General features: G+C 35.1%; 2 protein-coding genes across 7 annotated transcripts in view; both read right to left on the minus strand.

Annotated features, from left to right (window-relative positions):
• The window catches only part of LOC107753792 (protein ECT2), a 34,657-nt gene extending 30,631 nt beyond the window's left edge, over window positions 1-4,026 (minus strand). For 2 of the 5 annotated variants that reach the window (XM_016570025.1, XM_016570023.1), the window contains exons 1-4: window positions 3,702-4,025; window positions 3,036-3,217; window positions 2,771-2,850; window positions 743-838 (exon numbers count right to left, since the gene is read on the minus strand). In XM_016570025.1, coding sequence (XP_016425511.1) covers window positions 743-838; window positions 2,771-2,850; window positions 3,036-3,168 — 309 coding nt within the window. In that variant the 5' untranslated portion in view covers window positions 3,169-3,217; window positions 3,702-4,025. Of the gene's footprint in view, window positions 1-742; window positions 839-2,770; window positions 2,851-3,035; window positions 3,218-3,701 lie in introns of all 5 variants that reach the window. The other 3 variants (XM_016570028.1, XM_016570024.1, XM_016570026.1) reach the window with 2 other exon arrangements.
• A 2,822-nt stretch (window positions 4,027-6,848) lies between these two features.
• The window catches only part of mcf2l2 (MCF.2 cell line derived transforming sequence-like 2), a 67,296-nt gene continuing 48,029 nt past the window's right edge, over window positions 6,849-26,115 (minus strand). Inside the window, exons 22-34 of one of the 2 annotated variants that reach the window (XM_016570033.1) lie at window positions 25,803-26,024; window positions 24,850-24,942; window positions 24,533-24,611; window positions 24,032-24,086; window positions 22,784-22,881; window positions 21,043-21,138; window positions 17,552-17,635; window positions 16,319-16,390; window positions 13,934-14,023; window positions 13,564-13,679; window positions 12,026-12,141; window positions 8,963-9,057; window positions 6,849-7,348 (exon numbers count right to left, since the gene is read on the minus strand). In XM_016570033.1, coding sequence (XP_016425519.1) covers window positions 7,248-7,348; window positions 8,963-9,057; window positions 12,026-12,141; window positions 13,564-13,679; window positions 13,934-14,023; window positions 16,319-16,390; window positions 17,552-17,635; window positions 21,043-21,138; window positions 22,784-22,881; window positions 24,032-24,086; window positions 24,533-24,611; window positions 24,850-24,942; window positions 25,803-26,024 — 1,317 coding nt within the window. In that variant the 3' untranslated portion in view covers window positions 6,849-7,247. The remainder of the gene's footprint in view (window positions 7,349-8,962; window positions 9,058-12,025; window positions 12,142-13,563; window positions 13,680-13,933; window positions 14,024-16,318; window positions 16,391-17,551; window positions 17,636-21,042; window positions 21,139-22,783; window positions 22,882-24,031; window positions 24,087-24,532; window positions 24,612-24,849; window positions 24,943-25,802; window positions 26,025-26,115) is intronic. The other variant, XM_016570032.1, reaches the window with a different exon arrangement.

The following is a 26,115-nucleotide window of genomic DNA, read 5'->3' on the forward strand; positions in this document are numbered from 1 at the left end:
ATATTTGTGGTACTCTCCCATTCACTGCTCTTCAAGTTAACCCAACTATGACGATTTCCGCTGCTGAGAAACCCGGAAATGTGAAAAGGGTCCATTCTCTCTCTCTGCGTGTGTGTGAGAAAGCGACGGCGAGTCGTGTGCCTTCACACTAGAGTTTACGGTACGTCAAATACAGTTAGACATCATTTAGTCGCCCAGAGTGAAGATTTAGTCGCATATGCGAGTGATTTACTCGCAATGTATATGGTTGCAATATTATGTTACAATACTACTTTTTTGAACGGCATTTTAATCAAATGTATCCCAGGTGAGTATTCGAAAGAATATGTCCACTGTGAACAGCCTGTTTTTTTAAGGGAACTGAAGGGAGATCTGTTAGTGCAGAAATTTCGATTATTCCTGTCATTTGATTATAATTGTCATTTAAATTACTATTCCGTGACTTACCTGTACGTTAAAATAAAGATTAAAAGAAAAAAAAATTAAACATGAAATTAAAACAGGGTTGATTACATAACTGATTGAAATACAGTAATTCTTAATTCAATGGGTTAAAGGCCACCTGCTGGACAAACACAGAACAAGTTGTTAGAACACACTGTTAGAACTTAGTCCAGACCACCAGTGTGAGTGAGTTTGATATTAAACAGCACAGTGCCACACCGAATCCCCCCTTAAAACACCATGCTGCAAATCCCCCGGTGCTCTCAAGCATGCAAAGATTCCGGGTGCCGAGACGTACCATATTGACTATAGATTTTATCAATTTCTCACGCGCCTCTGTGCCCGGCTGCCCTTCTTTAATCTTTACCACTGGGACTTCCATTATTGTGATGGCCTGTAAAAATGAAGAATTGACGTCAACCTGGCAACCCAAAGCTGATAAATTTCCCAGGCTGGAGGGCCTTACAACCTGTCAGAACCGAGATGAGAACTTCAAACAAATGTCAAGAAAAGTCCAGGAGGAGGTTCTGCTATGTTAAGTTGCGTAAGAGCAGGGAGAATAGATTACTAAAAGAAGCAGCTACATCTGAAGTCTTCTCACATTATGTCAAGGGCAAAGAGAGGAGACTTTCAGGAACATCCCCATCCTCCCGAGCACTACATGTGAAGTTTTCATCCCGAATCCACACACATTTAACCTCATTTATCAAGCTGAGCCTAAATGCCCCATCACTGACCTGCGTTCCCTCCAGACGCAACTGTCAGAGCAAATGAAGCAACATTCATAAACTTTCTTTCGTCAGTTAACTCCCAACAGCCACATACCACTTGTCAGAGTAAGAATGTGAAGTAAAATGTTCATCAGCATCGAATCCAGTTCAGAATCAGAGAGAACGCGGTTCTCAAAAACTGCTGGTTCAAGCTACTGACACACTTGGCCAAATTCTGCATCTGTCCTGGACTCAATCAGCTCAACCAGATATTTCATCAAATGAAACAAAGACCTACTAAATGTCTACTGTTGTATAATAATCATAAAAACATACAGCATAATAAGACGAAGAAGAAACATTTTTGTGACAAGTGGCATTTCATCATAAGTAGGAGCCCAATTTATCACTGCATGACAAAAACAAATAAATAAATGAATTAAAAACAGCAAAACAACTCCATTGTCATAGGCACATTTGAAAATATTTTTAATTATAAATGTACCCATCATTAGCGGGTGCTATAGCAACTGCTAAAATGAATACACTGCTGTCAAATTTTGGGGACAAAAGGAGTTTTGGGGGGAAAACATTATTATTGAGCAAACATGCATTAAACTGATCAAAAGTAAAGACTTTTATATTGTTACAAAACATATTTGAAATAAAAGTTATTCTTTTGAACTTTTGATTCATTAAAGAATTCAGAAAAAAATATCACTGTTTCCACAAAAATATTATAATTGCTCAACATTAATATTAATAAGAAATCACCAAATTAGCATATTAGAGTGATTTCTGAGGGATTATGTGACACTGAAGACTGGAGTAATGATACAGAAAATTCAGCTTTGCGTCACAGGAATAAAATACATTTTAAAATATTCAAACAGAAAACAATTACTTTTAAATGTAATATATCACAATTATGTTTTCACTGTATTTTTGATCAAATAAATGCAGCCTTGGTGAGCAGAAGAGAACATTTAAAAAATTGTACTGACCCCAAACTTTTAAACGGTAGTGTACATGCAAACATGTCACAGCATATATTATTTATTATTTATATATTTATTTTTTATGCCACGTCAGCAGCAAGATTTCTGTCTTCAAGGAGATAAGTGACACAATTAACAAGAAGCTAAGACATTTAAGGTTAATTAAACTACTGTTTTAATTTCAGATTTATTTTAATTTTAAAGGGGTCATATGATGCGATTTCATTTTTTCCTTTCTCTTTAGAGTGTTACAAGCTCTTGGTGCATAAAGAAGATCTGTAAAGTTGCAAAGACTAAAGTCTCAAATCCAAAGAGATATTCTTTATAAAAGTTAAGAGTTAGCCACAGTCGCAATTACCTTTTTTATTCAGTGGCAGAAACGGGCTTCCATACTAAGCTGACCAACACAAAATGACCTCCTTCCTGTTAGCAAACTGATTACTTTTAATCAGATTAGAAGATTTAGAAACTTTTCTTCTCCAGCTGAACTCACAATGAACTTGAAATACTTCAGAAGGGTCTGATATATTATTTTACCTCATTAATGTAGCTCATCTTGCTTCAGTGCAAATCTATATAAAGCTCAACATATATAAGCTCAACTCTCTTCTATGGTACCTGAAGAGCTTTTTCAAGTTCTGCAATGTTGCCGGCCTCCCCCACCAACACCACTCTCGTCTCAACTTTGGGCAATACATCTGAAAAAAGAAAAAAAAAATAGAGTTACAAAAGACCACACGCAAAGGTGAATCTCTATAGAAATAGACAAAATAGAGTGGGAGAAAATAACCTCTTCTGTTATGTTTGTGCTCAGTAAAACGGTGTACCCCATGGAAATGTCAGTTGATATAAGGTTGATCGAGATGGAGGGCGGTTCACTTACCCTCTGACTCGTCTACGTGTAGACCCATGAAAAATTGCTCCTTTGAGGTCTCGGCCATCCGGGAGTCGTATACGGAGGAGTCTACCAGCAGGCTGCGGCCCGGCCCTAAAGTAACTATGCTGCTGTCAGCCATGGCACTGTGACAAGGGGTGGCGACCCAGTCCTGTCCACAATATCACAAGCTGGAGGAGCGAACAAGGGCGGCACACAATTAAGAGACAAACAGTTGAGTTTCTAAGAGGGAATGATCAAGGTTAAAGGAAGGAGAGAATCAATATATATATATATATATATATATTATATTATAATATATATATAAATATAAATCTACACCAAATTTTATCAAAGCTTACTTAAGATCTTTAAAAAATGCAGCTGCATAAATGCAACAAATAATTAATCTGAATGCAACATTACATTAATAAAAAGCTATATGTCTATATGTATGTATTAAAATGCACATTTTAACAGGTAACGAAAGAAAGCATCACATATTGTAAAGATCTGTCAGGTTTTTAGAGAGCAATGCGGTGACAGCTGATTGGCAGCTGCAATGCACTTCAGTGATATGGGCTAGCACAATAGCTAGCTAACTTCTAAACAAAGGAAATTCTTTCCAACAGAGTGTTGTATTTAGAATTAAGCAGATGCATGATGGAAACTCACCGTATGAAAATGGGACAAGTCCAGATATGTACTGGAAAGGTTTTGACGAATGAAGAAACACTGAGTTCAGCTGAGCAATCTGGGTTAATGTTAGCCGAACTCTTGATTAAAACTAAAGCGTGCGCACATAAACACCGCTCTCCGCGCAATGACACATAAAGTTAGTCTAAAGTGCAAAATTAACTAACGATTAAGTTAGGAAAATACGTTTTGATAGAATAGTAAGCCCATTGTGTACGCTCTTTTGATAGGTGGCTCTGTTCAACTCACTCACTGAATTCAAAAAAGCAAGCGAACATGAGAGCCCAACGCCGATTGGCTGAGAGTGAAGAGCTCGGCGGAAGTTCTGAGGCGACGCCTCTGATTGGCTGATGAATTCAAACGGCGACGCATGGCACGCTGTGGAGTCAGTGAGCAGCTCTCTGTCCCTGAATGAATGAGACGTTTTAGTGAAATGAACTGTATTTAACATTGTGATTAAAACACAAGATACTGATGTAAACACAATGCTGCAATGCAACTCATAAAGCATCCAGGAAAAAGTTACACGCGAACTAAATGAGAATGTTTAACAAATAAAACAATGAAACTTATTGTTCATCATCAACATTACGTTAAGCATAGTTTCCATCGAAATGTAATTATTGTAAATCGTCATAAATATAATATAATAATGGATTTTCAAGTGTAAAAGTATTAGTATTATAATTTATTATATGATATTATGCTTCTACACTTGAAAACCCCATGGTATTTTAATATAATAATATAATATAATATAATATGGGATTTTTAAGTGTAGAAGCATTAGTAATATATATTATATTATGCTTCTACACTTGATAACCCCATGGTACTATATAATATAATATAATAATATAATAAACATGGGATTTTCAAGTATAGAAGCATTAGTAATATTTAGATTATTATGTCATACTGTATTATCTATAACTTATACTTCTTGAAAACCCCATATTAATTCATTATGGTTTATAATGGTAGCAACTACTGTAGTAATAATAGTATTTTAATGGAAGCTATGATTACCATGGTAGATTATGATAATTTGTTAATCAAACTAAATCAAGTCAATGTTTTATTGAACAAGTGAATGCATGATTCAATTATGAAATGTATAAAATTCTCATTTTCATTCGTTCACATCTTAAATCTGAACATTCTTGTCCAAAAACCCATCATCCTGCACTGTCCCGATGTGATGTCACCCCATTAACTTCCTTTAACCTGAGCAAAGAGACTCAGCCTGCCCTCCCCTTTCCTGCTGACAGAAGTCTCCTTCTTTCTTCTGCCCGGCCTGCTTTCAGGGGACAACGACTCGTGATAAATAGACTGCCAGGTGTCTTCAAAATCTTTAGACACCTGAAGCCAAGGACAAAGTGAAGGCAGCCTGAGTGCACTTTTTTAAAATTCCGTTTCAATGCTTGTCACATCTCTCTGGGTCTTTGTGTCCTGCTCTCTCCACTCTCTTTCCTTCTCGTCCGCCCCTCAGGAGTTTTGGGGAGTTTGAAAGACACCCTCTGTAGAACAAAGCCCAGTGAATCTTGCCTGGCCCTCTCTCTCGTTTCTGTCCTCCTCTTAGATGCACACTTCAGTGTCACACACTCTCTTAAAAAGCTTCTAATTACAACCAAAACAGCCTGATGCACCAGTTTTCAACCTGAAGGTTCTTGGAAGAAGTCCATGGAGAACATTTTAAAAAATGTCATTACATCTTCATGACATTTCTAACTTATATTTGGTTGGGTTTAATAGTCTCCATATGCAAAGTCACAGACATTGTTTTATAACGAATGTATTTCATTATGCATTTGGAAATGTATAGTTATGTAATATATATTCACATCAGCTGTAATGTCGTCCGTAAGGAAGCTGTGCAAATCAAAATATTCACATATAAATGAACAGAATAATGATACTACCAAGAATCACATCAGCATTCAATATCAAATCTTTGTGCTTAGATATTAACAGACCCTGGACCACAAAACCAGTCATAGGGGTCAATTTTTGAAATTGAGATTTATACATCATATGTAAGCTGAATAAATAAGCTTTCCATTGATGTATGGTTTGTTAGGATAGGACAATATTTGGATGAGATACAACTATTTGAAAATCTGGAATCTGAGGGTGCAAAAAAATCTAAATATTGAGAAAATCGCCTTTAAAGTTGTCCAAATGAAGTTCTTAGCAATGCATATTACTAATCCAAAATTAAGTTTTGATATATTTACGGTAGGACATTTACAAAATATCTTCATGGAACATGGTCTTTACCTAATATCCTAATGATTTTTGGCATAAAAGAAAAATCGATAATTTTGACCCATACAATGTTTTTTTGGCTATTGCTACAAATATACCCCAGCGACTTAAAGACTGCTTTTGTGCTCCAGGGTCACATTTAAGAAACAATCGGAAAGTAATTAAACTATACCATCGTTAAATCGCAATCATATGTGGATATCGGCGGTTATGAGACAAAACTTTTGGCATCATTACGACATTCACTGTCATCCAGTTCTTCATGTCAAAGCAGGAAGGATACAGTACATCTGATTTCTGCATTCGTTTTAGCACAAACTGACAACATTCATGAGCAATACTGTAAAATAACAGTATCAGATGCTTTTACAGTACAGCTGGAATATTTTTGCTACAACAATCATATTTTCTGAAATACATATAAAAACATCTCCAGAGTAAATATCCCACATTTTTACTACGTTTCGAGATTATTTATGTACAACCAGACCACGATAGAGATGAATATAATATATCAAGTAGAGGCAAATATTTGAAGAGGATTAAAGCTATTCAGCTTTACAAACAGCGGTGGAACAAAGCTTTACAGATGGCTTATACAACTTTCATGTCAGAATATAAAAGAGAGTATAAATATTGTACATTACATTAGAGAATATTAATTCATCAAAAGTGCTGTGTTTCTGACCAACAGTCTCATAAGCAAACAAGCAATAAGCAACAAAACAATCAAGTATATCTGAAGGAACAGTTCAGTCTAAAATGAAAAGAATTGCTGGTAGCCATTGAAAAAATACTATGGAATCAGTGGCTATTTCTTCAAAATATCTTCTTTAGCAGAAGAAAGAAATTCATAGAGGTTTGGGATAACATGAGAGTGAGTAAATGATCATTTTTGGGTGAACGATCCCTTTAAGCATTTCAGTGAAAGTTTCAGCAGGACAGAAAGGTCTGGAGTCTCTTCTTCTCAGTGTTTTCAAATGGCAGCCTCGGTGCAGATATCAGTGTCCGGCGTTCACAGAGATCCGGATATTTCTTTTCAAATGCCTCTGCGTTTGCTGCTAAGACACAGCAGAGGGAAAGAACGAAGGCTGCATGCTGAATTTCTGACTCACGACTACAGAATGTTGTCAATGTTATGTGGAATCCGTTCTGATCGGTCAGTTCACCTATTCCTTCAGCGGAGCAGATGTCTGTGTAGTATTAGAAAAGATATCGAGCTGTTGTCGAGTATGGTGTATGAGCATCACGGTGCGTTCAGCATGCAAATCTGCCGTCCTGAGCGGGATGCGGCCCGGTGCTGTCGTCTGCCTCCTCTGTATCGGTGAGGGCAGCGGTGCAGAGGTCACTGAAAATATCTAAAAAGCAGAGAATGAGAAGATGAGTGACGTACTATACAGTTTTTATCCCCATCGAGAGCAACAGGAAGCGGGTGGCAAAATAAAACCAGACCTTGCAACAGCCCTCAATCACAGCAAGGACAAGATCCGTACAAACAAGAAAACAGAAATGGCATGGCAAAGATGCAAACCTTCAGAGTTATTCCTGTGCTTTACTTCTTTTTAAACGGGATGAGGGTGTTTTGTTTCTGCCGGTAAGCACAGGTGGAGAAGCATGAAGAGCAACATGAAAAGCATACAAACACAACAATATATTCAGCTCCAGACAGCTGCAGGGCTCAACAATAAGGATTAATCTATGAGATGATAAGGATGAAGCAATACAAATATTTTTTTGTAAAGGAAACCTAACTTTAATTAAAAAAATATATATATATATGCACATATATACTGTATATTTTTTCTAACATTTTCCTAAATATAATACTAAAAACCAATGGCAAAATCACAGGAATTATATAAATGGAATTATACAGAAATTATATATTACAGGAATTATATATAACTATATGAGTATGTGTCTTCTGTGAAGAAAACTGTAATTAAAATATATTTAAATGGTTTTTCCTGTCACACATATAATATAATGTAATATAATATAATATTCATAAAGTAAACATATTTTTCGCTGACGTCAGCTAAAAATATGTTTACTTTATGAACGCTTTTATGAATTTATGATTCATTAATTTATGAACTTTTTGGGGGGCATAAATGAATACTTTAATTTAACAAGGATGCATTAACATTTACATTATTACATAAGATTTGTATTTCTAAATAAATGCTGTTCTTTTGACATTTCAGGGTTTAGATAAAATATCGAGCATTTCAACTGTTTTCAACATTATCAGCATGATTTCTGAAGGATCACGTGACACTGAAGACTGGGGTAATTGCTCCTAAAAATTATGCTTTGCAATCACAGGAATAAATGACATTTTAAAACATATATAGAAAATATCATTTAAATTGTAATAATATTTCACAGTATTACTTTTTGTGCTGTATGTTTATTTTATGTATATCTGTTGTATATGTAAAATGCCAGCAGGGCAAAAATCCTTATAGTTGAGTTCAGAGCCGCCTCTGCACTTAGTCAAAGCTTTAAAGAAATAAGCAGCAACTTGTTACTATAGGAGACCAAGGGTTTTGAGAAAACAAGACAAACAAGACCAAAAGTGGCATTGTGAGCACGCCAAGTTTTCATGGAATGAAGTGCATGCTTGTGGAGGGGATGTCATGCACACCTCCTAAAAAAAAGCAGACTGCGCAAAGAGGTGCCTCCGTCAGTCTCGCCACCCACTGATCTATAGATCTCAAACTACAGCCGGCTTGTCTCAAGACAGTGCCGTGTGTGCATTCACATGTATTTGAGTGAGAAGGGACTGAGTGACATCAGAGGTCAAAGTGCATCATCATCTAATGTAGATGTAGACCACACACAGTACAGCAGCTAGCACTGTATGTGTCCAATAGCTATGAATGAATTTTCTGGTGACCATCAGTCCAGACTAAGTGATGTCAGTCATGCCCTTCTGCTGCTCGTCCTCTGGGATTGGTGTGCGGTACCAGAGTTACTGTAAAGGTCTACTCCCTCTGCTGTGGACTGCAGGACAGTGGGCGGCACCAGTCCTGTCTTCTGAGTTCTAAGGTTCTTGACTAGCCTAGAACATGAGAGACAGTGTTCATCTTCAACGGCAGCATGAGCTTAAAGCTTTGTGCTAGAGAACCTGGAGCTCAACAAGAGTTCAAAATGATCGGCTGACTGCTTGGAATTGTAATTCAGACAACGAAATAATAATGTACAGTATGTGGAAAATAATGTGTTTTTTTAACCTTAAACCACATAAACACATTTCATTACACCAAATACACAAAATAATGTTCTTTTTAGCAACGTGATATGACCCCTTTAATTCCATTGTATTTTGAAAATGTCTTTGCTCCGTAAATGTTGTGCTGTGCACCATAGGCCATAGTTACAGGTTCAGCTACATTAATGCAATTAAGTTTTATTCACTTGTTATGGAGCACCTAAAGGGACATGGTAATGGGAGAAATTAGAAGGAAAAATTACATTTCTAATTCTATGCTATTACGTTCACTTGCAAAACATTCATGTTCCCCTAAGAAACGTTGCATTTTCTTGCAATACCTTCATATTCCTGTGAGAAACTGCATTTGCTCGCAAAACTGTCACATTTTCCCAAAAAACATCGCATTTGCTCGCAAACATTTGCATTTACTTGCACAATTTTGACACTTTCTCGCAAAACTTTTGGATTCCCACAAGAAAATTGTCTTCGCTTGCAAAACTATTGCGTTTTTTTTTTTTTTGCAAAACTTTCACATTCCCCGAAAGAATATTGCATTCGCTCACAAAACTTTTTCAATTTCACAAAACGTTTACATTTCCTTGCAAAACTTTGGCATTCCCTGGAGACACTTTTGCATGATGTGCTTGCAAAACTTCTCTTTCTTGCAAAATGTTTGCATTTTCTTGCAAAACTTTTTTTTTGAAAAGTTTTTTCATATAACTTTTGCATTTTCCCTAGAAACTATATTTTGCGAGTGAATGCAAAATGGGTGATGAAAATAAAGTGGGAGGCAAAGCTATATATTCAATGATTTTGAGTGAAGACAAAAGTTTCTTGGGGAAACACAATACTTTTGCAAGGGAACACAAAGGTTTTTCAGGCAAAAAATTAAATATATCTTTTTTATCATCATGTATCCAATAGAGGCTCATTAACTTTTACCTGAAGTGAGGAAAAACAATACAAGCAATTATAACGCAAGTGATGTCGTAATGGGTAATGAGTCAATAATGTTCTGAGTAATGCAGAGTCCATATTGTAAATTAAATGATTAGATTTGATGATCTCCATGCAATTTTTTCAAATGGTATAGTTACATTTGGGAGTTGATCATAAAATAGCTTGTCAATTAAAATAATTGCTGATATATTTCCTGAATTTTCAGACCAGATCTGAATAATTTTCCAGGACCATGACAGATTGTTAATACAAGAACATGTCCTACTCTGGGCAAGTTTGGTGCACTGTGAAAGTTGAACAAGTTTTTGTAGGGTAAAATTTTGAGTTTTATTGGTTATACTGTGGGATGTTGGGATTACGTTGTGATATTGGTGATCAGTATCAAAAAACAGCACAACCACAAGCAGTTTCTTGACTGTATATCGCATACACTCCTGACACAACTGAGCAAACTCCAAAGCATCCAGTGGCTCAAGATGTGAAGCTAGCTACCTAAACCTTAGCTCGGCTCTGCACAATGTCAAAACATCCACATCCATGAAAGCTTGAAAACGTCTTATGAAGGGTTGGAGGGGGTTGAATGGTGAGCAAAGAAAACTTTGAAACACTTTACAAAGCAGAAACTCAAGCGCTGAAATTGACTGGAGACAGTTTCCAAGATTAAATATGTATGATACTTCAGCATACTGCTGGCTTTTTCATTTCATTTTAGAAATGTTACTAAGTGCAGATTAGGTGGTATTCAGCACCAACAGGGTGGGCATCAGACCCCTGTGAAACCTCTCTTCCATCTTGGCTTTTGGAGACAATTGGGTAAATGAAAAAAAAATGAAAAAAACCCCCACATGTGCCAAGTTCTTAGAAATGCACTTAGAAATGGTTTCAGGTGTTTTTGAAAAACCTTTTCAATTTAACAACTTTGAAAATGTCATGTGGCGTAATAACACAACTTAACATACTTTCATTACACATTAATCATCTTAATCATTATTTTTTTAAATATATTTTTAAAGATAAAAAAACATGTTATGAATTATTAATTCATAAATATCAAGCTTTTTGGGGGGAGTCTCACCACATGACATTTTACATTTACAGCATAAATAACCTTGCCTTGACATAAAAAGGTCAAATTATATCTTAAAGGATGTTAGATGGTCTGCAGGGGTCGCTGTGATATAATTTCCTATTTTATGCTTTTTTCCCCACATTTCTGCATGTTGGTTGCAATACATGCCTTTTGGTTTTTCCAAATATTAATAAGCAGTGAAGCAGTTTTAGTAAAATATGTTAAAAAAAAAAGAAAAAAAAAAAAGATTCCTGAGGAATAATAGAACATTATGCCCAACTACCCAATAAGGTTTCTTTTCAAGAAATTAAGAAAATTATTCTTTTAATATGCCTTTTTTCATCATTATGACATCAGGACAGTCATATCACCCTGACAAAAATGAATTTTAATACAGAAATTAAAAACGGACTCATTATAAAAGGGGTGAATTTAATTCATTACATTTTTAATTAATTTTTGAATAAATTAAAAAGGAAAAAAAAGTGACAAGAACCAAATCGCATCATTAACCCAATTTCTAAGTTGTCCAATAAGCCGTCTTTTTTAGAGAATAAATTGGTTGAAAGAAATCAACAAAATAACTGATTCTGATCATGTTTTTATGAAACTCATATTTAAAAATTGTGGGGTTTTAAAGCAAAAACTTATAGCAACAATAACATATCTCAAACAAAAGAGAGTTTCACTAGTGACTGTCAGGTCTTTAGCGAAGGCCTCTGACTGCAGCATGTGACGCCTGCAGGAACATACAGTATCTGGATGGAGACTGTACGCATTACTCACCAGTGGCCGTTCTCCGACTCTTCTAGGAACTGTACTAAATCTCCTGCCTCGACGGAAATTTCCTGAGCAGTACCTGACTCGTACGTCAGCTGCACCTGATAGCGATCATTATCCCCCTTAAGAGAAAGAAAGAAGAGCATGATTTATTTCAGGGTCATGGCACCAATTTTTGGCTTTACTTGTAACTGGACAGATATGGGTAGGAAAGTTAGATTCAATCAGGGATGTGTGTGTGTTTAGTCAATGGAAATCTTATCTGTTGTTTATTCAAGGATGCCCTCTGGTGGTAGGAAACATATGTGTGACATTTAAGTCCCTCTGGCTGCTGTTAATAACGGTTCTGACTGACTCTGTTATCAAGCCTCTTTACTGAAGCAGATCTCCTCTCCTCATGCATCAAGCAGAAGGATTAAACAAAGAAACTCCTCTGGGTGTTTAAGAGTCTAAGATAATCTGACCTCCTTTCTGTGTTAATTGTGAAACATTGCTAGACCCTATCTTTTATCTGAGCTCCCTTATAATTGGTCAAATCTCTCAGTTTTAATACTTTGTGTTTGTTAGTTTCTTACCTGAAAGGGAAATTTTAACCAAAAGTGAAAATTGTGTCACTATGTATTAATTTTTTTTTTACATTTTTCAAAATATCTTCTTTTTTTTTTTTAAACAAATTGTTTAAATTGTATGATATCAAACTATTGGTATTCTTGCAACAACAAAAAAAACTTATTAAAGAAAACTTAATAGCCTAGGAAAATATTTAATTTGTGTGTGAAAAATAAGAAATAATAATTTTTTTAATCAAATTTATTCTTTTAAAATGAAAACGTAAAAGTATAAATATTTTGAAAGGAAGATATTTTAAAAGTTATTGAGGTCAAAAAGACATCGAATCCTGAGACATTTTTCAAAATATTTTCATTTTTTAACAAACTGTTTAAACTGCATAATATCAAACTATTAGTTTTCTTGAAAAATTATTAGGAAAAAAAACTTAGTTGCCTATGAAAAATAATAAGTAATTCAAAAAATATTTTAAAATACATATTAAATAATTGTACTTTTAAAATTAAAATGTAAATGTATAAATATTAAAAAATATATTTTAAAAAAATCAAATGAGGTCCAAATGATGGTGGACCTTGAGACACTTTTCAAAATATCTTTACAAACTTTTCAAAATGTATAATTTCAAACTATCAGTGAAGAAAACATAATATTCCATCAAAGTATTTAATGCGTGAATTATAATAATAATTAAAAGTAATTTACAAATACATATGAAATAACTGTAAAGGCTTAAATAATTAAATAATCATTATTATGGTTATTATTTAGCATTCCACAGAAGAAAGAAAATCATAGTTTGGGATGACATGAGAGTATAAACAAGGACAGGCTTCTCATTTTAGGGTGAACTATCCCTTTAAGGATTATTAGACAGTTTTTTTCCCCTCCATACAAATTTGAAAGGTTTCAAGGGAATGAATGAAATATGTGGACAGAAGGTGGATAAAGACATGGTAGACCCAGACACATACGTTTTTGTTATGTCCTTCATCCTCTCCATCTGAGGAAATGGAGAGTTCTTCAGCACTTGATGGAATGGTCTCAAAATCCTCAGCGTCCATTGATGGCAGACGCCGTTGACTCCATCCTGGAAAATAGTACACATGAGTTAACATCATTCAGTAAAAACCTTATGAGAGACGATGCTCAGGGAATAGTCTAGTACTCGTGTTTGCCAGAAAAATCTTCTGTGAAAGAGAGACAAGATGTTGAAGCACTCAATGAAAATAACTCTGACGGATTCTGTCACCGTCAGGCATCGAATGAGGAATGAAAATAGATGAAAACACCCGCGAGAACCCAATATGATTGGCATATCACTGCTTCTTTTCACATGATTACCTGGTTGAGACGCAGACCTCGGCACAGCGGGCTTGGTACCGGCAGTACCTTTACTTTTGCTCTCAGCGGGAAGTGCACCTCGCATGGTGTCTGTGAGGAAATTCACTGTCTTATCAAACATGACCTCTTTAATGGCAGCATTGCAGGTTAAACAGAACCTCACATTAGCATGCATGAATCAGTAACAGTCAACTGCCGAAAAAATAACCACAGGACGTCTCTCGCACCAATAGAAAACTACACACAACCTTATCTGAACAAGAGAGAGCATTACAAAACAAGGCACAGCTCAAATTCAGAAGGCAGAGGGGAAGGAAACACGATTTGGAGGATGATACACACTAAAGACCACCACCACCGCAGTGCAAAAACACATGTCGAAATCGGAACAGAGAAACAAAACAAGCATCAAATGAAATCTGGTAGCCTGAAGGTTAAAAGGGTGGTTCAGTGTTTTTTTTTCTAGGCTCGATTGTGTTTATGGGGTGCAGTCTAACATGTGTTAATGCTTCGTTTTTTTAAAAACCCGAATTATTTTTCACATAATTTACCTTTATTCCACACCGCTCTGTCCCTTCTCTGAGAAACACGCTGATCATTTCCTTCTTTTATGAAGCCCATCCCTCAGAAATAGGCGATGGGCTCTGATTGGTTAGCTAGCTCAGTGTGTTGTGATTGGCTAAACCGCCTCTAGTGCGCGTCTAAAAGTCCCACACCTCACCTCAGCGGCATGTGCTCCGGTTGTATTGTAAACAAGGCGTCGTTAATATCGCGTATCAGTTTGAGCCCGATTGAGAAGCAGAGGATATTATTGAAGAGGATCGTGCAGAACCTGCGCTAGCACGGCTTTTAATGGTAGGCCTATGTTTTTTTGTTTGTTGTTGTCTCATACTTTTAGATACGCTGTTATTTGTAAATGCTACTGCTTATGTTAGCTTTTAATATACGGTTTTATCCTGATTAAAGCTTTAATACAGTACGGCAACTGCACGCGCGTCCATGTTTAACGCTTCTCATAGCTATGTGAAAATAAGTGTATAATTGTAACAGTTCATTGTTAAAGCTGAGCTGAATGAGAGAGAGAGAGAGAGAGAGAGAGAGAGGGAGAGATGCAGAGCGTGTGCAGAGCAGGGGGACACGAGGCAATCAACCACCCCTTTAAAATTAATGCAGGTTCAGCAACATATGAGACTTTTTCGAAAATGATAAGAATGAGTTGGAAATGACAAATCAGTAATGTTTGGCCATGTATACCAATTTATTGCTCTTGGAGTTTCTTGTATAATTATAATTACTGTGGAGTTTAAATATATTAATGCATTAAAAAAAAAAAAAAAAAAAAAAAAAAAAAAAAAAAAAAAAAAAAAAAAAAAAAAAAAAAAAAAAAAAAAAAAAAAAAAAAAAAAAAAAAAAAAAAAAAAAAAAAAAAAAAAAAAAAAAAACTAATATTCGGAGAAAGAAAAAAAAATATTTAAAAAAAAGTAAAAAATAAATATTAACGTAAAAAATATACATGTAAAATGTTTTTCAAATTAAAAAGCAGTTATACAAATTATTAGTAATAATAATATAATATAATATTATTAATAATAATAATTATAAAAAATTGATAATCACTTGCTAAATGCATGTAAAAATATAAACATTACATTATTATTAAAAATACATATTTTAAAAATATTTTTGAGCACTGTTATGTATATATATATAATAAATAAGAAAAAGTCATATTTACAAAATCATTTCAGAAATAAATATGAATAAATGTGAAAAATATAATTTTAAATAAATAATAACAATAATAAAATGATACACACTTGCTAAATAAATGCATGTAAAGATATATAAATATTACATTATTCATAATAATGTTTTTTTGTTATTTTTTTTATTAACCTTATATTTTGTGTTGAGCCATGCTAATGGAAGTAAATAAAAATAATAATAACAAAAAGTAATATTTACAAAATAATTTCAGAAATAAATACATGTGAAAATAATATCCTTTTAATTAATATCAACAACAACAATACTTATACATAAACAACTAATAAATAAATGGATGTGTATATGTAAATATTAAATTATTCCTAAAAATTATAATTTTTTTTAAATAATAAACTGTACAATAAATGCATGAAAATTTTTTTTTAAATTATCATTAATAATTATAAATAAACTAATTTTGTAAGATCACAAATTTGCATTGTACCCTTAACTCCAAGTTGTTCCAGAACAATTATGTCCTTGCAAACAGTGTGCGGTCGCTTTGAATAAAAACCATTTGGTCACTTATTATAAACAATAAATGAATAAAAACAAACCCACAAATATCTTACAAGGACTATGTTCAACATGCAGCATGCCGTGCTGTCCACGTGGTACCTTCATAGCCGAACGGTGTAGGGTCGCTCTTGATCTGATGCCTCTTGCTCTTAAGGCTAGAGGAGAGAGGAACTAAGCACAAACATGCATTTCTTTTAGAAAAGAAGTCCAGCTCATCTATCACAATCTCTCAACCTATCCATCCAAGATTAATTATCACAATAATCTTTCATTATTCCCCTGCAGTGGCAACGCTTTCATTACAATAAAAGAGAATAATGGGGCCACAAGAAACAAAAGGCTCATGTGCATCTAAATTCTCATTTACATTCCCAGAGCTGTGCAGCGGGGCTACACTGCTAAATGTCACGCCACATCCCAAATGTCAGCTTATCAAGTCAGTATTTATTATTCAATGCAGCTGTCCCTTCATGTTTTTTAGGGGATTCATTTGCTGTGAAGTGCACGGTTTGATTTCAATCGAGCTGTAATGAAGAAGCTTGGGATGTCAAAGGTTCATAGTAAAATATGAAAAAATGTAACAATGCCAGTCTCTGTGTAAAAGGCCCAGGTGTAAGGTGCACCACAGGACTTTCAGGGCAGGCCAGAGAGTTGGGAAACTGAGTGCTCAACTTTTGAATACGCGGGACAGGCCCACCCAGCCCTCCTGTGGAGCAGCACATTCAGTAACGGTAGTATTGATAGAGTTGAACAATGACAGGCGGCTATTTTTGAATGATCGTATGATTTTAAATAAATGTTGCTCTTTCAAACTTTCTATTCATCAAAGAATCCTGAAAAAATGTATTACAGTTTCCACAAAAACATTAAGCATAACTATTTAATATGCTGCACCAAGTCAGCATATTAAAATTATTTCTAAAGGATTGTATGACATTGAGGAGTGGAGTAATGATGCTGAAAATTTCATTCAAATTCCTATTCAAAGGAATACAATTTTAAAATACATTAAAAATAAAAATTAATATTTTTAATATGGTAATTTAAAAATAAAAAAAATATTTTGAATATGGTTATTTTAAATGGTAATCATATTTTACAATACTGTAAAACTGACTTTCAAAAACTTTGTTACTGTATTATATACTGTATTGTATATAACAATGCAGCAAGCAAACTACAATACGCAAACATTGCACGCTGATATTATAATGGGAGTGCTCTATTGTGCCACTTGCAGGGGTTTTATGTCTTCTGGCCCTGCTAAAACAATTTAGAAACATGCTTAGAGGTGATCCTGCACCAAATTAAAACCACAAGCAGTTTTTGTACCTTTATTGCGCGGTGCAGAGGAGGAGCTGACAGTTGAGGCTAAAGAAAAGCTGCGTGTGACCTCTGTCTCCTTAGGTGTGGGTTCTGAAGTGAAAGGCAGTGGTGGGTTAGTAGTTAGTCTGGTTAATAAGAAAACAGGATGAAGGGGTCAAATGAGAGACAGAAGGTTGCATGCGAAAACCTATTTGATGTGGACAAAAGTTAGCTATGTTTAGCAATATGGGAGGTAGAGTTCAAACCTCACGTCATTTCTCAGTGTCTCTAATTGCTTTTCTGCTAGTCTCGCTCTACTTCACTGTCTACCGAAATAAAGTGATCATAGTAAGTCATCTTATAAAGACAGCTAGATAGATAGATAGATAGATAGATAGATAGACCAATAAAGTGATAATAGCAAGTCATCTTATAAAGACAGATAGATAGATAGATAGATAGATAGACCAATAAAGTGATAATAGTAAGTCTTCTAATGAAGACAGACAGACAGTCAGACAGATAGATAGATAGATAGATAGCCCAATAAAGTGATAATAGTAAGTCTTCTAATGAAGACAGACAGACAGTCAGACAGATAGATAGATAGATAGATAGCCCAATAAAGTGATAATAGTAAGTCTTCTAATGAAGACAGACAGACAGTCAGACAGATAGATAGATAGATAGATAGCCCAATAAAGTGATAATAGTAAGTCTTCTAATGAAGACAGACAGACAGTCAGACAGATAGATAGATAGATAGATAGCCCAATAAAGTGATAATAGTAAGTCTTCTAATGAAGACAGACAGACAGTCAGACAGATAGATAGATAGATAGATAGCCCAATAAAGTGATAATAGTAAGTCTTCTAATGAAGACAGACAGACAGTCAGACAGATAGATAGATAGATAGATAGCCCAATAAAGTGATAATAGTAAGTCTTCTAATGAAGACAGACAGACAGTCAGACAGATAGATAGATAGATAGATAGCCCAATAAAGTGATAATAGTAAGTCTTCTAATGAAGACAGACAGACAGTCAGACAGATAGATAGATAGATAGATAGCCCAATAAAGTGATAATAGTAAGTCTTCTAATGAAGACAGACAGACAGTCAGACAGATAGATAGATAGATAGATAGCCCAATAAAGTGATAATAGTAAGTCTTCTAATGAAGACAGACAGACAGTCAGACAGATAGATAGATAGATAGATAGCCCAATAAAGTGATAATAGTAAGTCTTCTAATGAAGACAGACAGACAGTCAGACAGATAGATAGATAGATAGATAGCCCAATAAAGTGATAATAGTAAGTCTTCTAATGAAGACAGACAGACAGTCAGACAGATAGATAGATAGATAGATAGCCCAATAAAGTGATAATAGTAAGTCTTCTAATGAAGACAGACAGACAGTCAGACAGATAGATAGATAGATAGATAGCCCAATAAAGTGATAATAGTAAGTCTTCTAATGAAGACAGACAGACAGTCAGACAGATAGATAGATAGATAGATAGCCCAATAAAGTGATAATAGTAAGTCTTCTAATGAAGACAGACAGACAGTCAGACAGATAGATAGATAGATAGATAGCCCAATAAAGTGATAATAGTAAGTCTTCTAATGAAGACAGACAGACAGTCAGACAGATAGATAGATAGATAGATAGCCCAATAAAGTGATAATAGTAAGTCTTCTAATGAAGACAGACAGACAGTCAGACAGATAGATAGATAGATAGATAGCCCAATAAAGTGATAATAGTAAGTCTTCTAATGAAGACAGACAGACAGTCAGACAGATAGATAGATAGATAGATAGCCCAATAAAGTGATAATAGTAAGTCTTCTAATGAAGACAGACAGACAGTCAGACAGATAGATAGATAGATAGATAGCCCAATAAAGTGATAATAGTAAGTCTTCTAATGAAGACAGACAGACAGTCAGACAGATAGATAGATAGATAGATAGCCCAATAAAGTGATAATAGTAAGTCTTCTAATGAAGACAGACAGACAGTCAGACAGATAGATAGATAGATAGATAGCCCAATAAAGTGATAATAGTAAGTCTTCTAATGAAGACAGACAGACAGTCAGACAGATAGATAGATAGATAGATAGCCCAATAAAGTGATAATAGTAAGTCTTCTAATGAAGACAGACAGACAGTCAGACAGATAGATAGATAGATAGATAGCCCAATAAAGTGATAATAGTAAGTCTTCTAATGAAGACAGACAGACAGTCAGACAGATAGATAGATAGATAGATAGCCCAATAAAGTGATAATAGTAAGTCTTCTAATGAAGACAGACAGACAGTCAGACAGATAGATAGATAGATAGATAGCCCAATAAAGTGATAATAGTAAGTCTTCTAATGAAGACAGACAGACAGTCAGACAGATAGATAGATAGATAGATAGCCCAATAAAGTGATAATAGTAAGTCTTCTAATGAAGACAGACAGACAGTCAGACAGATAGATAGATAGATAGATAGCCCAATAAAGTGATAATAGTAAGTCTTCTAATGAAGACAGACAGACAGTCAGACAGATAGATAGATAGATAGATAGCCCAATAAAGTGATAATAGTAAGTCTTCTAATGAAGACAGACAGACAGTCAGACAGATAGATAGATAGATAGATAGCCCAATAAAGTGATAATAGTAAGTCTTCTAATGAAGACAGACAGACAGTCAGACAGATAGATAGATAGATAGATAGCCCAATAAAGTGATAATAGTAAGTCTTCTAATGAAGACAGACAGACAGTCAGACAGATAGATAGATAGATAGATAGCCCAATAAAGTGATAATAGTAAGTCTTCTAATGAAGACAGACAGACAGTCAGACAGATAGATAGATAGATAGATAGCCCAATAAAGTGATAATAGTAAGTCTTCTAATGAAGACAGACAGACAGTCAGACAGATAGATAGATAGATAGATAGCCCAATAAAGTGATAATAGTAAGTCTTCTAATGAAGACAGACAGACAGTCAGACAGATAGATAGATAGATAGATAGCCCAATAAAGTGATAATAGTAAGTCTTCTAATGAAGACAGACAGACAGTCAGACAGATAGATAGATAGATAGATAGCCCAATAAAGTGATAATAGTAAGTCTTCTAATGAAGACAGACAGACAGATAGATAGATAGATAGATAGATAGATAGACCAAAATAAAGTGATAATAGAATAGTGTAAGCTCAGTGTAACACTACACTATGACGTTTGCTTAAGCTTGAAGAGGCTGACTTGCTTTGCACACAATTCAGATTCTCTGAGAATTCAAATATTCTGCGATGACAAAGCTCTTGAGGGTCCCACATTTCTTTCAGAAGTCACTCACGTCGGAAAAAAGGCTTAAGCGATCTCGGAGACGACTGACAGTGATGACAATGAATTTTAACAACAGGGACAACAGGCACACACCAGGATGAGATGATGGATGAGTCCGAATAGAGACGAGCCATGATGCTGTGCTGTTACCTGCGGGGAGAGACCTGCGGTTTGACAGGCCCTGTAAGGTGAAGCGCTTTCTAGCAAGAGCAGATCGCTCCGAGCCGAGGCTGGCGGAAGCGTCAGCTAGAAGAGGAGAGGAGGACAGGGCTGCGGTTAAAGCAGCAGGTAGAAAATGGTGGAGGGCGAGGTGAACAGCAGGGAAAAGGATCTTCCATGAAAAATAATCGTTTTGTCTGTGATGGAGCGGCCCATATATGCTGTTTTTGTTGTATTAACCCCTTCAGGTGATATTGGGTGTTATGTTTCCCCATTTATCCAGATGTTAGACCATCTTTGAAACAAAACAAGATTCAGGATCTCATTCTACATGTATAAGTCATGTCATACTGTATACAAACATACAGCAGAAGACACATATTTGACATATTTAAAAAAAAAGTTCCTGGAGGTTTGATTGAATGATAAAACTGGGCTTAAAATAAGTAAAGACATTTATTATTCTACAGTTTTTTTATTATTATTATTATAAATAAATGGTGTTCTTTTGAACTTTCTATTCATCAAAGAATCCTAAAAAAATGTTTCATGGTTTCAGCAAAAATATTAAGCAGCACAACATCGATAATAATAATAATCAACATGTCTTGAGCAGCAAATCAGTATATTAGAATGATTTCTAAAGAATCGTGTGAGAGTGAAGACTGGAGTAATGACACTGAAAATTCAGCTTTGTCATGACAGAAATAAATTATATTTTAAAATGTATTAAAATAGAAAACAGTTATTTTAAATTGTAATAATATTTCACAATTTACCATTTATTTACCATAAAAAAATCTTAAATTACACTTTTAAAAACCAAACTGTTAATCTTTAAATCCAATCTTTAAAAACCTAACTTTTATATTTTGATTTGCATATTTTGATTTTAAGGATTAATAGCAAATAAATAGTACTTTATTTAAAAGTACAATTATCCTAAAACATATTTGTTAAAGTAAATACATATCTCATGTTCATTTCATTTGTGTGAATAAATTGTACAATATCTGCATTATATTATATTATGCTCTCTAGATATTGCAATGGCAGCAGCCTTTGAAAAAAAGCATCAATCTATACCATAATGGATGTATCAGAGGCATCAAAGACTAAGGTGAGTCATGTTTAGAAGTGTAAAACATCTCCAGCTCAGGTCAGAGACTCGTGATCCTCTGCCTCCAGGCTGGGTTTGTCAGGGGCGCTGGGTCAGCACAGAGAGGACTTCTATCCTCAGAGGAACTAAACACCTGTCACAATCCTTTACTCACTAAGAATCTGCAACCTGACAGGACAGTAAGACCAAGCCGAGCGATATTTACCCCAAACCACCTCCACAAGAGCAGTCCAGGTCAGACCGACCGACTGAAACGGCAGAGGACTCAATACGTTCAGCATTATAACGGAGCTTCATCTCAAAAATACCTTGCCAAGGGGAATATAGCTTTGAAGTGCTTACCAGTAACCAATTACCCATTGGCAATTTTACAGCCATTACAGCAGAGATTAGAGATAATGGCCTAATTAAGGAAAATGCACTAAATGGTTAAAAGTAAGTAGGAGAGAAGAAGACAGACAACACTCTGTGATAAATAGCCTTTCACTACAAATGAATAGTGAAAATGAAAGTGCTTGTTGACCGCTGCAGGCTCTGAAGGGCGAATACTTCTGCTTGTTTGGTTGGTTAGAGAAACGGTTGCCTTTATAAGAGATTTATAAGGGCTCTCACCTCGTTTTTGACGCATATTTGGGCCTGTATCACCACGCCTGTAGCCTGTTTCGGGACTGGAAGAGTCAGACTGCCGGAGAGCTGTTTTGCGCATATTTCTGTCAATAAAAGCAAAGTCAGCAGAACACAACAGTAAAAAAACTGATGCAAATGTCAAAAGAATATGTGTTTGCATGCATACAGTGGCCCCATGCAGAAAGAGAGCACAAGCAATTTTCAATCAAAGTATTTCACCAAAAAAGTTGCATTTAAAACTGTAAAAACTATATAAGCATATACTGTTCACAAGTTTGGGTTTAGTAAGTTTTTTTTTTTTTTTTTTAAATGAATACTTTTATTCAGCAAGGATTTATTGAACTGATCAAAAGTTACGTACATAGCAAGGGCATAAAATGATTTTATTGCAAATAAATACTTCCCCTCTGAACGTTCTATTCATCAATGAATCCCCCCAAATTAATAACAGATTCCACAAAAAATATGAAGCAGCACAATTGTTTTCAACACTGATAATAAGAAGAAATGCTTCTTGAGCAGCAAATCAGCATATCAGAATGATTTCTGAAGGATCATGTGACCTTGAAGACTGGAGTAATGATGACGCTGAAAATTCAGCTTTGCCATCACATATATTATAACATATATTAAAATAAGACATTTTTAAAAAAGACAAAGAAATCTTACAAAGCCCAAACTTTTGATGTTCGGTTGACAAGAACACTGACTGCATTTAAATACACAAGAATGTTTCGATATTAATCAGGATTTGGTCATATTCTTACATTAGATCAAGTAAACAGATTAGCCTAATTTCCATAAAACAATATTGTAGTTTGTAGAAATCTAAATAAGACACAATGTGCTTAGTACAGCATTAATCAGAAGTGTGAGACACAAACACTCTATTATATCCACCATAAGTAAATATTATGTTTGCATGTACAAACAAAGAGTAATTTGGTTTGTTATTAGATGCAGACAGCTGTGAAAATAAAGCTACTGAATAGAGACAGTTTCGGAGCTAGGAGGAGATAAAACTACAGTACTAGAGCAAAATGATATGCTGTTCAAAATATAAAATTATTTATTAAAACGTTCTGGGTGTCAAACATTAATGTGAAGAACTACACCCATGGTTACTCAACACTTGTGTAAATATAAGGGAAGTTGACTTTACAGTACATCCACTAAACACAACATTGGGGCCAGTTAAATAAAAGCAAAATAAAAAAATGGCTATAAAAATACCTCATAGGAGCATGGTAGATGTTCTCTGTAATCTTCTGATGGAGTTGACTGGCTTCTATGCCATGTGTGTGTGTGTGTGTGTGAGAGAGAGAGAGAGAGAGAGAGGTCATACAGAGGTTATTCAATGTTCACATACTATATTCACACAGCACACAAAACACCTCCAGGATTCGTTTGGTCTTTGATGTTGATTTCAGTGCCTTTACTAAGCAACCATGAAAACTAAAAACTTGAGATAACATCTATCTCCATCCGATAGATCCACATCACAGCCCAATTATCTCTTTAGGTGTTTCGAAGCTCTGAGAAGAGCTGTATAAAAAATTTTTATGCAAAAAAAGTTAGGAAGATGAGGTTGATTCAGGTTGTCATTGTGAACTCAATTAATTTTGGCTTTACGTGGTAGTTGAATCATGTTTTCTCCAGGGTAGTTTGTAACAAGTTTTTTAGTAGACCGAGTTTGCGTGAAGGGAGAGTTTAAGGAGGTTTGCTCAGAAATACCTCGGCAGGCTTCCAGCTGGCTTGTTAAGACTTTGCGGATCTCTGACACCCATGTGTTCTTCACTTCCATCGAAGGGGCCTGACAGAAAATGTAGGACCTGTTATAACAATGGGAACCTTTCTACTGTGGGACAACAGTTCCCTCTCATGGCCAACAGATGGAACAACATGGTGCTTTCAGAAAACAATAGAGAATTATTTTCAGAAAATAAGAGCCTCACATTTGGTCAATAGAAACCTTTTTATATGTTTGGACCCCACTTTGCATACTCAAAATTATTTATGTCGTTAATAAAAAAAATAATTGTGTCCTGTACCTGAACAATGTAAACTTCCTCTCTACCATTGTACCAGATTTCAAACTTCTTGATGTCTCCCTTTACATTTTCTGTGATTCCCACCGAGCTCATCTGGGGGGAGAAAAAACACATCACTGATCAGTTTCTCAACTTATCAAATATAATATGATCTAAAAATGTATTTATTTTTAGCGTGGCCCATATATAATTCACTATTCAGCATTTTGATACACTGATAATGATGATTTAGAGGGAAATGATTGCTCTATAGCGAAGTCATGACTCAAAATTAGACGCAAATTTCTTATGACAGGGTCACATCAGCATGGAAAAAATGCTATACATACGATTATTTACAATATTATGACAGTATATTAAATAAATAGGCTTATCAACTCATCAAGGATAAACTATTAAATTATTAATTTAATCAAATAATGAAATCTAAATTTAAATCTACATGTATATATTACACACACACACACAAATACACATGTCTGTGTGTGTGTGTGTGTGTGTTAGATCACCACTTAATGTAAAACCTGAGCACAACCAGCTGACAACTACTAGGGATTTTTTAAATTGATGTCTAATGTCACAATCAAGATGACAAATACTTGCTCTGAAAATAAATGAGAACGTAGAGCAAATAGGAAGTTGCCACGTTGTTCAAGGACAAAATATGCCTTCAGTGTAAGATATGAAGCTCATTCTGTATAGCCAGATGTTAAAGGTACAATAGGAGATCTTGGAAAATGCTAACTTTAGCCTGATAGCACTGAAAGCGAACGTCCCACCCTTCCTGCAATCGCCGTCCAAAGCCACGCCCCCTGAACGCATTTACACTCACAGACCAGAGACAACATTACTACAATAGGCTACACAAAAAATGTTTCTGAAGACAATCACCTATTGCACCTTTAACTATTTCATTACTTTCATGCACAAGTCTCTGATGGTGTCGGTCCTACCTTTAATGAGTGTTTGAAACTGTAGGAGGGGGATTTCTCATGGCCATCAGATGTCTCCTCACGTTTCTTGCAGAACAAAAGCATTTTGTGGTAGAGGAAGAGATGTCTCTGCATGGGTTTGAAGCGTGCCAAGTCCTTCACTTTACTGTGACCTTTCTTGTGGTCTGTCCAAACATTAAACGACCCCTGCATGAGCAGTTTTCCCAAATCATTCAGATTGCCCTGAAATCACATATAAGACTTAAATTAGCACACACACAAAAGCAGGTGCACACCATGCAAAATATTGACCTTCAAATACCGTATCTGTTCA

The sequence above is a fragment of the Sinocyclocheilus rhinocerous genome, unplaced genomic scaffold (genome assembly GCF_001515625.1).
Source record: "Sinocyclocheilus rhinocerous isolate Xijiao unplaced genomic scaffold, SAMN03320098_v1.1 scaffold711, whole genome shotgun sequence".
Taxonomy (NCBI): Eukaryota; Metazoa; Chordata; class Actinopteri; order Cypriniformes; family Cyprinidae; genus Sinocyclocheilus; species Sinocyclocheilus rhinocerous.